At 34.0% G+C, this 13,764-nt stretch overlaps 1 protein-coding gene across 11 annotated transcripts in view; it reads left to right on the forward strand.

Annotated features, from left to right (window-relative positions):
- Positions 1 to 13,764, forward strand: part of LOC149577320 (E3 UFM1-protein ligase-like protein) — a 280,489-nt gene that overhangs the window by 209,175 nt on the left and 57,550 nt on the right. For all 11 annotated transcript variants that reach the window (XM_089823447.1, XM_089823448.1, XM_089823445.1 and 8 more), the window contains exon 19: positions 925 to 1,017. In XM_089823447.1, coding sequence (XP_089679573.1) covers positions 925 to 1,017 — 93 coding nt within the window. The remainder of the gene's footprint in view (positions 1 to 924; positions 1,018 to 13,764) is intronic.

A 13,764-nucleotide genomic window follows, 5' to 3' on the forward strand; every position in this document is an offset into this window, starting at 1 on the left:
TTATATATATCCTTGAAAAGATCTACCTAGAAACATTGAAATTTACAAATGTTTATCTAGAGAAGACCGAGCATTATCAGAACCATATCAGACTTGTGATATTCAGATTAGTAAACATTTTCTGATATAAATCTGCATATAACAAATCAAAGATTAATAAACATTCTGATCTGAAATGTAGAAGGTATCCATTACTCTAAGATAGAAATTTAATCTACGTTTACAAGTGAGAATACATAGAATATAACAGCATCTCTGCCAAAGAAAGAACCAGCTCTTGAAAATGTAATAGCAGAGAAACAAGCAAATTAGAAAAAATCTCTAAGAAACTGAAGTTGATCGTTACAGGTATGAAGGAGCTCTCTCACAGCTATCATAAGCATAACCATGGCCGTCAAATCCTCACTACTATTCTCTACTATTCTCTACTTACATAAATTGCTGTTACACTCCATGTTTCCTGACAAATAGTCTTTGCCAAACTCATTAAGGTATTAACATGAATAGTTTGATATGTTTTATCATTTGGATACACATTTGGAACTACCTCTAGAATTAAAATTAATGTGCAATCACACATAATAATTACTAAGGCCTAGATATGTTTAGTTCTGCTAGATTATATAATGATGAAAGTATATGTTACAATGTGGCATCTATATATGCAAATATAAATTTATTTGTATATATATGGGGGTGGGGTATCTTGCTTATGGAAGATATTGTAGAAAAGGTGATACCGATCATATGACAGAAACAGATAAAATAGAACAGTCATAGTGGTTTACATAAAATGGGTGACCAGATTATATTTCTGGTCAAAATAATCTTTTAACAGGAATTTAGAAGTTTAAGTACTCAGTTGTTGTAAACTGCATATTATTTTCTGACAATAACATGTTAATTATTCTCATGGATATCTAGGAGCGGGTCCCTGACACAGTATACACAACTTTGATGGAGTATCAATCAGCAACAGTCACACTTCTAGCATTACTATCAGCTGGAAGTTATAGCGTGAGTCCAATAACTTTGTCTCTTAATTTGTATTTATGTGAATGCATCACTCCAGTGGAATATTTGGCCAGAAACTTCTAATATTTTTCTTTGTCTACTTTACATTTTATCTCCAATTTTAGTTACTGCTTGACAATTTTGAAGAAGATTTAAGGAATTCTTTTGTAGTTCGGTTTTTAATCTAAAGAACCTTTTCTTTTTTAGTAAGAAGTCATAATGAAATGATACCCAGTTTATTAGTGTATACATGGATGGGGAGAGTAATATTTGATATGCATGCAGCTAAGTGCATGTGGTGCTTGTGGTTGTGCTACGAATATTGACTTGTTACGTGACATGCAATTCTATACAATTGTGTATATTTACTTCTCAGCTGTGAAATGAAAGAAGTGGCCTATGAAATCATAAAACTAGAATTGTTTTTAGCAGTTGGAGTAACGAGTCATTAAGAAATTTTTTGTAGCTAGAAGTATCATGTTAGATGAGTGTGTGCGCATAGGTTGTAAGGTTTTGTCTACAATAAAATCAAAAGAAACTGAAAATACATTGGTCAAAGTTTTCCCTTGATAAATCCCAAGAAATTGAAAATAACTTCTTGTTTTGGTGTGCTAAGAAATTCTTGAGAACCATATCTTCTTCTATGAAATGAATCTATGCTAGCTATGGAGATGAAGCGTTCTTGACATTTGAGGCTATCATAGGAGCATTGTCTTCTTTGGGTTACTCTAAGGAAGGTTGTTTATACAAATCCTAGTTTTGAAATGCATGAAGCACAATTTCTTTTTTTTGTGTTGTATGTTTGTAGTGTAGATATGAATTTTTTGCTTCCATTTTGTTTTGGTGCAATTGCATTTGAGCTTGTGAGTAAAGCAATCTCTGACATGGGGTCCAAAGCCCTAGCTGACCAGCTCTAAAAAGGCCATGTCGCTCCTTAGCAATGTATGGCTAGCAGACCCTTCCTCTTTTTCTTCTTTAATCAGCCTTAAAAAAACTAATATGCAATAGGCTTTGTCAAAACTAATATAAACTTCAGAAGATAACAAACCAGAGTTTGAAAAATTGGACTTGGGGTATACTAAACAAAAACCTTAGCTAGGACACAACAAAGAAAAATCTAGAACAATACAGCTTGTAATCTGTTTTGCCATTTGTAGGCAGTACCATGAGACTTTCATTGAGACCAGTGAGTTTGATAGAGGACTTTTAACCAGTTGTAGATCGCTAGCCGAGGATTCTGAAATGTGGTTTTTAATAGCCCATTGGTTCAACGGTTTGCTAGTTATGGTGTCGAGAAGTGGACCCATCCGAAAATGTAATTTGTAAATTGTCTTGAGTCGATCATATGTAATAATGCAATGATATAATTTGAGGTTGGTTGGCGTCAAGGGTCAGGGCTTAGTGTGTAGAACCTTCTTGGGTAGTAAAAAGTGCCTATATAAGGAAGATCCATAGGTTTTCTAGGACAGTTTTGGGAGATTGTCATAGCTCTATCTTACAGACTGTTGTAAGGAAGGTTGTAAGGAAGGTGCCCATGTGAATTTGAATATTGTAATTTTGTAATTTCGCATTTAGAAGCCCATATTTTGTTCTCGCAATTTGTGTTGTTCTTTGCTTTTGTTGTTTGTTGTGGTATTATGGGGAGCATCTTTCAACAAGTGGTATTAGAGGGGGAGTTCTTGAGTGTGTAAACAAATTGCCAATTGGGAGGCAGTTGACACCAGGACAGTGGTTTAGGTTAACCGTGTAGACAAATTACCGATCATAAGGTAGTTTGTACTAGGGTTTCAACAGAAATGCAAAAATGCCTCAACAAAGAGAGCATGGTGGAAGAGTCGTAGGTGTTATGCTTGAGGGTTTTAGAGCCTTCTAGAGACAGATGCAAGCATTGGAAGAGAAAATGCTCAAAGGAAAAAATCATTATGTAAGAGAAGAAAGTGAGGATGAAGAAGAAGAAGAAAATGTTGAAGAAGAGGCAATTTTGAACTCGGAAGAAGAGAGGCTTTTTAGGGACATTTCCAAGATTGGAAAAAAAACTAAGTTTGAGGTTCCCACATTTTCGGAAAGTATTAACCTTGAGGAGTTAATTAATTGGATTTATGAATTTGTAAAAACCCTCAACAAGCTATATCCTTAACGAACATCAATTTTCCAAGGTCACCGGGAGACGGGGAGACTTCGAGGTCTCCGGTACTAGTACTGGTACCGGTACGACAACTTTTCAAATAGGAGACGGGGGTACTTGGAGAGGACAAATATTTTTAATTTTTTTTTTAATAGTTTAAAGAGTCTAATACTAAAAATAAATACAAAATTTGAAAATAGTAATATTGTAAGACTAAAGTAAATAATAATAGTAATGTCACATTAAAAATTAAAATAGACTCATAGAGTCAAAGATTTCAAAACTCACATGATCACAATATTGTATCTCATAGACATATTTATTTTTCGAATATTGCATGTGATCACCATCATATCAAATTGATAATCGCTGAGATTATCATTACATATTCAAATTTTAAATTCAAAAAGGTATAGTTTGATGCTGAATTTCCGATATGCAAACAAAAATGAACACTTTGTACAATAAACAAAAAACAGAAATATATCTAGTATTAGTATGTCGATGGTACTATCATCTACTCCACAAGGTTGTGATCATCCATCTCAAGGTCTTCAGCTATCATGCTCTCCAAAAAATCATCACTCTCCAAAAATATTTTAAATGATTTAATCATTTAAATTGTCGAATAAAAATAATTTTTTTAAAGTGTTTCTAATGTTTTTAAAGTTATTAATTTATTAAATAAAATATTTTAAATGATTTAATCATTTAAATTGTCAATGGTCTTAATTTTTGCATTATAAACATTAAAATGAGGGCTAAAATATATAAAATTATTTAATATTATATTTTACATTTATATTTTATCAGGAGACTTCGGGGAGACTTTACTTTTTGGTTTAGGAGATGGGGAGACTTTAGGAGACTTCGTCATGAAGTCTCCAACCTTTTTTGAGGTCTCCGGAGACGCGAAAAGTCTCCGAGACGCGACTTTTAGGAGGGAGACAGGTCTCCTGGTAACCATGCAATTTTCTTTTAGTAATCAACAATTTGATATTTTGTCAAATATTTGGCAGGCAAATTATTATCACTCAATAAATACTACTTTAAATTCACAGCCAATTGCTCAGAATCTTAATTGATTGTGTTTATCAATTTTGACAAATGAACACCACTAAACAATTCATAAGTGATTTGTTAGAAATAATAAGATCGAAATGAACTAAAAATAAAGAATTATAAATTAATCCAAGAGAGTTTGTAATGAACATAATTACCATACTTTGCAAGAGCTTTCCAAGATCAACACAATAATGGAGGCACAGATTTTTGAAAGGGGAAAGCAAAGAAAACCCCTTGTGAATTATATGAATGAGGCAAATGCCTAAGAATGGAGAGAGAGAGAGAGCGAGAGAGAGAGAGAGAGAGAGAGAGAGAGAGAGAGAGAGAGGGCTCATTACATGAACTACATCGTAATTGTGTATTGTAGAATGAGAGAGAAGCATCTCTTATAAAAAGATGAGAAGAGGAGTTATTTGTAACTCCTAAGTGAATGATTGCCACATTCATAAGTGTGTGCATAACAAGTGTCATAATCCTTCTAAGGAGGAATAACTATTTTCCTTAATAAAGGAATTACAAAATAGACTTGTCCTCACATGTGGACTAGAGGACAAACAACATAAGGGATACCTTGGTTTATCCCACTTAATAAATACAACCAAGGAAAGATTACAAATTCTAACACCCCCCTTTAATCTTTACTTGGGGAAATTACATCAAAGGGTATTAAACTCAAATTTTTACAATGAAATTCTAAATAGCAGCAACTTGATCTTTGACAATGTCTTCAATTATGCAAAAAGGTCTCTTGTGAGTGTAGGAAGATCTTCATAGAGCCAACAGAGAAGTGGATAGGTCATTAAAGTACACCAAAGAATATTGTCATGTATGTGCCTAGATGAATTACCTGAAAAACATGGACACAAGAAACAAGACAACTATCCACAAAGAGTATTTCATCTTATATTCAAATAAGAAGTCCTTTTGAATAAGGATAATAAAACTCTCATAGAGAAACAATGAGGAAAATAAAACATGTTACCACAAAGCAATGGAGATAACTTGATATCAAGATAAAGTATATGCTCAAAATATTATCAATAAGCACAAAAAAGTTTGATCAGTGTTCTCATGAAAAGTATATTATACTAATGTGCTAATGACCATAGACAAGGCCAACTAATGATACTTGCATCAACATTGCATCAATCACGTGGATATAGATAGTCCACTTAATGAATCATCCCACTTCAAGTTAATGGGGGCGTCCCTCCACAACGTGCATGATTCATGATCTAAGCAATGAAGTATGCAGATCATTATCACATTAATATATGAAAATAAAGTATAAGGAGAGACATGGAAATCAAATTAGTATTATCATGATTTTTGTTAAGATATTAATAAGGAATGGATTATGAGGATTTAACAACATATTGCCTTCAAATTGGATCAAATCAACTGAATTTGGAGGGAAAACTCCAATAATATCATTCTCTTCATTGAGGAACAAAATGGAACAACATGGAGGGAAACTCCATAAATATCAACCTTTCAAAGTAGAGCATATAGAATCAAATGGAGGGAAACTCCATAAATTTATTATCCTATCAAAGTGGAACAGATAGCATCAAATGGAGGGAAACTCCATATAAAATGAGTGCACACCAATATAGGATGGAGGGATACTCCATGGGCCAGATAAGAAAACTATGTATCAGTTATACAGAGGGGATCTACATAGTTAACCTTGAAAAATTCTCTCCCTATGCAACCCAAAAAAAAAGATCATAAAAATCATGTAGATCAATGGTATAAAACCATAAAGTGCCAACATGGGCATAGAATGATGCTATAAAAGCATAAAAATGCACAACCTAGGTGCAAATCAATAGATCGTAGTACAATTGAAGGCAATGGTGTATGATAACTCATAATCCCAAAGAATATGAAGAGATAAATTTGAAGAGCAATGAGCAATATAAGTGTATGGATATCAAGTAGAAAACTCCATTAAGGGTAAACATGAGTACTTAAATCATTTTCAAAAGGAACATACCAATTTCAGAATCATCATAGTCATAAGAAATTATATATTTATCTAGGTATATATGTGTGCACCCATATATACTCAAATAAATATACCTAAAATTAAAATGTTTTCATCATGAAGAAGAGATATAATTACATATTTAAGACTATAAAAAAATCATCTTTCTAAATAAAACTCATTTAAAAGGGTTTTATCAAAGACATTAATGTTTTGTGCCATCAACATTAAGAATAAAGAGAGTAATTATATTACAACAATTTTGGATTTAAACTAATTTGAAATTAAAGTAATGACTATTAACTAACTAGAAAATAAGCAAATTAGCAAACAATAAACTAAATTGGTTTAAGAAAAGAAATTATGCCTTCAAAAAATTCTACTAATATAACTCACTTTAACTTAAATAAAATCAAATAACATAAGAATTAAGAACTTATAATATTTCTAATCAAATAACTAAATATGAAAATAAATTTCCAAAAGTTTATATTTTCTTGAAAAAAAAACTCTTTTTCATATTTAAAGAATAATAAACATAGAAAGCATTGTAAAAATAATCAATATTAAAGATGAGAGCATATATAGTGAATTTTTTAAAGTAGAATAAAATGTATTTTAGAAAAAAAAAAACTAATTTCAAATTTGTATCTATTAAAAAGAATATATTACATTTTTTTAATTTAAAAAAAACCATAAAATTAGATAAATAGAAGATTTTTTATTATTATAAAAATTATATCTTAATATAATCTTAAAATTTTAAAAAAAAAGCCTTTTCCTTAAATCTTTGAGAGAGATTTAACATAAATAAAAGTAACAAGGCAAAAAGGAACAAAATAATAAAAAAAAAAATTCATCTAACATCATGAAACTCAGTGAAAAAATGTTAGAAATTTTAAAATAAAAACTTGTGATCTGCAACTTGTGACTAGCCGTAAAAAAAATGTGTATGCTACACGTTTTCCACGTGGAAAAGTGAAAAAAGAAATCTAATAGATATAAAATATTAAAAAAAACAAGTGCTGAAGTGATAGTAAAAACATGTTACAAGAAATGATGCAAAAAAATTATGAGCAGCAATAATAAAGGAAATCAAGAATTTAAAAGTGAAATATCTGTGAAGAAACTGGTAGCCGCCAAGACTGAATTTTTTACTCTTACATATATTTTATTTTCAGTATGGAAGATAATTGGAGCTCTCCATTTTTAAGCAGCTTACTTGTGTCGGGAAAGAATTGTACTTCCATATTTCCACACTTTTTTTGAATTGTTGTTTGAATCAGATTTTGGTTTCTGAAATATAAAATTTTATAAATTTAGAACTCTATTTAAAAAAAATAAAGAACATTTAAGAATCCAAAAATGTTTCAATGTTTTAGTTTAATTGAGAATATAACTAACAATCCAATCCTTCCAAGGCATAATTAGCCCAGCCATATATTGAAGGGCTAAAAAAATATAATAGCAATCCAAAAAATTAAAACAAAACATTTGAAATTATTAGAAATGTTATAGGAGAATTTAAACGGTGAGACTATTTAGAGATCCCTGAGAACCAAAAAAAACTTATAAAGAATATTGCCTTCCATTGACAACAGAGGTAACAGGTAACGACTAAAAAAAGCAATAAGATAGAGAAGAATATATGGGAAATAATGATGATAGAGTTTGACATCTAAGTGGACTCAGGCGAATAATAATGATAGAGGTGTGCAGAGTCACTCCAAAAATTGAATCAATGATAAAAAAAAAGGTGGTCAGGTATCCAAAGATTAAAATAAATGTTGAAGTAATGTGAGCGCACAGGATTATTAAAGTTGAACAAAATCAAGAGCAAACTTTTTAAATGAGCAGCTGGAGGAGTGCACTGAAGGTAGCAAGAAGAGAGGAGCACGAGAAAGAAAAGAGGAACTGCAAGATAGAGGCATGGCATGCGGACAGCGCTATGGAAACCCAAAAAAATGGAGGGGCAATGGCAGGCGATGACTATGGTGCTGCCCTTAGCAAAAGCATCCTTTTTTATGAGGCGCAGAGATCTGGCATTCTTCTTGCCAATCAGAGAGTTAACTGGCGCTCTCATTCCGGTGTTCAAGATGGGAAGGCCAATGGGGTTGATCTTGTGGGAGGCTATTACGATGCTGGAGATAATGTCAAATTCGGTCTGCCAATGGCATTTTACCACTACTAAAATACAACTTTGCTATCATCAATTACAAACATCTGAATATTGAACTCGGGAACAAGCTTCCACAAATTTTACATGAGAAAAGCATATAATAATTGCTTGTTACAATAAAGCCATGAAATGAGCATGCCTTGAGCTTTAAAGTTTAATCGCCAGAAAACCGAACTGCATAAAACTAGCATACAAATTCTGGCAGAATTTCCCAAAAATGATTTCTACCACATTATTGATGATTTAAAGCGGGCTGTTTTGAAATTTCTCTTACAAGAGTAGTTTCCTTTAAATACTGCCTTAATATCGACATGTTTTTCATAGACAACAAAAAAAACCAAGACAAGGGTAGCTATTATAATTGTCACTAACATGCATTATGCTGCATGGTAACCAGCAAACTATAGCAAAAGTAAGCATGCTTTAATTGTCTCTGCCATATTGGCTTGGCCATAAATAAATCAAACAACCACCTAAACAATTAGCATAACTTAGCTCCAAAATGGTAAACGAGAGCCATTGAATTATATTAAACATTTCAAGCATGTCAAATTTTCCTCTCGTGTCAGAATCGTGATATATTTTCCAAAATAATAAAGTTGGGTGTAAAAACTACCAAATAACCTTTTCTGTTACTTTGTACAGCAACAAATCTCAGGGCTAAACTTGCTCGATCTGTCTCTCTTATATTTGCAAGGCTCATATGTAAATCTAACTAGCATTTCACAATTACTAGTCCAAACTGATAACCACTAACTTAAAATTAATGAAGGCACAGTTACTGGGATGATTATTAAGGACAATTTCATCCATGTCAGAATCATGTGCTATTTCTCAAAGCTATAAAGACTATAAATATTAAAAAAAAGCATAAGATCACCCCTTTGCTGCTGCTTCATATAGCAAAGTATTCCCCAAATTTTCAGGGCTGCTAGAAGTCCAGGGAGGAGGTGGATAGCTGGATGAAACTAGTGACACCTGAGATGGTGAGCTATAAAGCCTCAAACCATATGTCCCTACATTTGCATTAGGATTCTGTTCTTGTTTGAAACCAGTTGCCCAAGGCACAAGAGATTGCTGTGGGGTTATTGCAGTCGGCAGGAGGAGGCAGTTCGCAGCAAAGAGGGTGAGGGAGAATCTCACCACACCACGCTTCCACTGCGCAAGGATAGGCTCACAGCTAGGTCAAGTAAAAAAGAAAGATCGAAAAGGTAAGATCAGTTTAGAAATTGATCCAAAAAAAATCTTAAAGAAATAATCGGATTAGAATATAAAAAAAGAATAAAAGAAGTATAGTTAAAGTTAAAATATTTAAACTTTCAACAATAATATGAATAGGTTTTGACCTATAAATAGAATTTCAATCAAAAAAATTTAATCATGAATAAGATTTTTTTTAAAGTTCCCTGCAATAAAATGTTAGGGAAAGAATAATGAATTTTTTATTTTGAATATTTAGAAAAAATAATAATAAAAAACAATGATATTAATCTAATCATTTATAAATGCTATTTGTTAAAACAAGAGTAAAAAAAAATGATTTAAAAAAATACCCTTTGGCGGCAAGCCTTCCAAAGAGAGTTAAAAAAAAAAAATTATAAAAAAAACTCGTAACACAAAGGATTAAAAATGAAATTTTGCTCCTCTTCTTCTCTATTAACAAAAAATCTCCAATATGGTAACCTTCACAAAAGCTCAAAACAAAAATTAGAAAGCTTTGATACCATGTTAGAAATAATAAGATCGAAATGAACTAAAAATAAAGAATTATAAATTAATCCAAGAGAGTTTGTAATGAACATAATTACCATACTTTGCAAGAGCTTTCCAAGATCAACACAATAATGGAGGCACAGATTTTTGAAAGGGGAAAGCAAAGAAAACCCTTTGTTAATTATATGAATGAGGCAAATGCCTAAGAATGAAGAGAGAGAGAGAGAGAGGAGATAATGAGGAGCCATAGGGCTCATTACATGAACTGCATCGTAATTGTGTATTGTAGAATGAGAGAGAAGCATCTCTTATAAAGAGATGAGAAGAGAAGTTATTTGTAACTCCTAAGTGAATGATTGCCACATTCATAAGTGTGTGCATAACAAGTGTCATAATCCTCCTAAGGAGGAATAACTATTTTCCTTAATAAAGGAATTACAAAATAGACTTGTCCTCACATGTGGACTAGAGGACAAAGAACATAAGGGATACCTTGGTTTATCCCACTTAATAAATATAACCAAAGAAAGATTACAAATTCTAACATGATTCTATAATTGATGGCAATGCTACTAATATCCAATTAAAAAATTTGACTTCTAGAAATTTACAAGCATGCAATAATGAACCTGGAAGTTGACTTCTAACAGATGAAATATGGATCCCAACTCTCAAGAAATAATCCAATTCACTCGCAGGTTCAGAAATACATGCTCCTTGCTTATAATTGCAGGTGCTCTAAAATCTTATCGTTGCCCTTCAATAATTAATTGCAGCCTTCCACAAAGTCTGAAATCGTTGCCAAATACAAGGACAACAGCCACAGTACATTCCTTTAATAACCACGCCAAACAGTAGACAATAATGGCGTTCCAAATCACAAATTCTCCAGCCACGATGAAATTCCCAGGTACAACACATAATAGTCAGCAAATACTATAATTTAAATAAGACAATTCTCAAAATTAATTCATAATACCTCAGCTGTAAATTACTAGGAACTTCTTAATTCCAATCCCTTATACTTCAACAAGGGCAAAGAAATTGGCAAACTCGGAAACTCTTCACAAGCAACAAAAGAAAATAATCAATTAGATGCTTTACTCATCAAAAGGGCTCATATTTATAATCTCCAAATGGCACAAAGTTTCCCAAATGAACTTCACTTAAGAATCTTCCCACACACAACATTAAAACATAATAAAGTCCCATTATAAACTAAATTATTAATTGCTTTTGGCTCTGAAAATGACCTTTTTTGCCATAACTTCAAATTCTGACATGTAAGGCCATTGTTTCTTGTTCTCATGATTTAACACTTTTCGTCCCGATTCCAACTAGCTATGATATTGAGGTGACCAATTGACAACACTAACAAAAATAACAACCTCAACGTATTTAGATGAATAATAACAATTTAGCCGTCTTGCGAAAACAACTGAAGAAGCATCAGAATCGAAATTTGACAACACCAAAGTGATCCTGATGATGAAAGATGATGAATGAACTTGATGGAATGACTTACTATAAATAGACGCTCCCTCCAAGATTCTTGGAGCCCAGACCGAAAGCTTGAAATAAAAAGTGAGAGCATCCTCCAACTCTAACTCAACTAAGGTCATCGGAACCAACAGATTGACTTACTATAAATAGTAAGTCCCTCAAACAGAGCCAAAAAAAACATAGGCTACTGGAAAGCCTATAACCACACAACTAAGACCCTCAAATCCTGCTGTCATCTCACGAGGTTCGCGATGGTGAACTGACCTGACCAACTACAGGAACCTGCTAAAAATGGGGACATTTTAATCCTCCCTCCCTTAGATTGCTTGTCCCCAAGCAATCTTGGAGCAAAATGGACATCACAATCCACCTAGATCCCAAAGGTAGAACTGTGTACTGTCCCTGATGTGTACAAACAACTCCTGTAGCACCAACACCCAAATAATGGACATCAACATCAAAATCATCTAGAAACTGACACGAGGCGCTGATGGAGGTAATAACTCATCAGAACCCAACCCAACTCTGTCCACACCTAAGTCCCCATCAAACTGACACTCACACCTAACTGCACTATGGAGATGGTAACAACTATCGGTACCTGAAACACTACCACCAACTCCAACCTTTGCCAAACTATCCTGGTTGTGTAGATACTGCAAGGGGTCTAATTTGTAGTTATCAATCCCATCTGCAAAAGATGGTGCTAACCCATCCCATAATGGATGACATGAAACTGGAGCCAACCCACACTGACGTGAAACCAAATCCTCTACCTGTGGGTCAAAAGAAAAATGATTAGCACTCATCACAGTGTAATGCCGATAAAAACTCTCAATCTCTGTCAAGGACTCATCATCATGAATTTGGGAATCAGAAGATGACGCCAATCTTTGACTCTGAACTATTGGTTGGGCAAGATCCTGGGCAACCCTCTTAGCAAACCCAACTTCAAAATCCCTATGGGGAAGCATAGTAGATAGAGTCTTTACAATCTTTCCCACCAACCTCTGAATAACACGATAGCCTCGAATGAGAGTACCCTCAGACACTTTGTATGAAACCTCCCTCACATCTGAACTCTCCAATAGATACTCCATGAAGGACTTTGTGCAGTAGAAATTATATGTGGAAGCATCAACCTGCTCCCCTGCGACCCCTAGCTGATCCCTCTGAATATGTGGCACTACCATCTATCCAATGGTACCAACTGTATGAAATGAAGAAATAGATCCACTTCCAATAGTAGAAAGCAAATCATCATGAGAGCTTGTCTGCCCTGATGCTCTCACCTCCTCAATACCTACTGCACCCATATGTTGGACGGATGTGCCGGCCACATCATCACGTCCCTCATCCCCAATTGTGGAAGCAAACTCACCACTAACCACAATATGTAGCTGAATAAGGTCTGGGGCTGATGTCGACTGTACCCGCTCTAACTCCACAGTAACCTCATCCAACTGTGACTGTGACTCTTGAAGAACCACTTGAGTATATTGAAGGGAGTCCACAGTCACCTCAAGCTCTTAGGTAAGCTCAACTACCTCCTCTTTCCCTAATGTCTCATAACAGGTGTTACCCCACTCTAGAAGGTAATCCCTATCAGCAACCGAGAGTAACTATGCTTCAAGATCTTGACAGCCTCTCGAAGCGTATGAACCTTTGCTAGGGAAATACTACTATCACTGTGCTCATCTAACATAGGAGCACCCCAACCAGATGTAGCTAGCATCTAATGAATAACATCATAATGCTCAAGAGCTGAAGAAATGTCACTATCATTCACCGTCAACTGACAAGTCACATGATGCCTTTGTAACCCCTACCTCCTATGCAAGCTATCTATCTCACTAACTGCACTGCAATAGGAAACCGAATCAGAACTGCCCACCACAAGATCCCTCATTGCATGTGTGCTATTGACCTCGCACAACTTTGCATCCAAGATACAACTACTATGTACCTCAATCAACTCCTCATTTGAAGAAATGGAAGCCCTCACAATATCAATATCCCCACATGTCTCAACTTCCACCTCAAAGGAAAGATCTTGGGACCCATCCAAAACCTCCTCGGAGTCATCAGCTGATACCTAGCGAGGGATATCGTACTCGGTGCAACTCATAGAATCATCAAATGTGTCATCAGATGTGTCCATACTATCTACATCCA

This window comes from Cupressus sempervirens, chromosome 1 (assembly GCF_028749045.1).
Source record: "Cupressus sempervirens isolate cs-2001-9-10 chromosome 1, ASM2874904v1, whole genome shotgun sequence".
NCBI classification, from domain to species: Eukaryota; Viridiplantae; Streptophyta; class Pinopsida; order Cupressales; family Cupressaceae; genus Cupressus; species Cupressus sempervirens.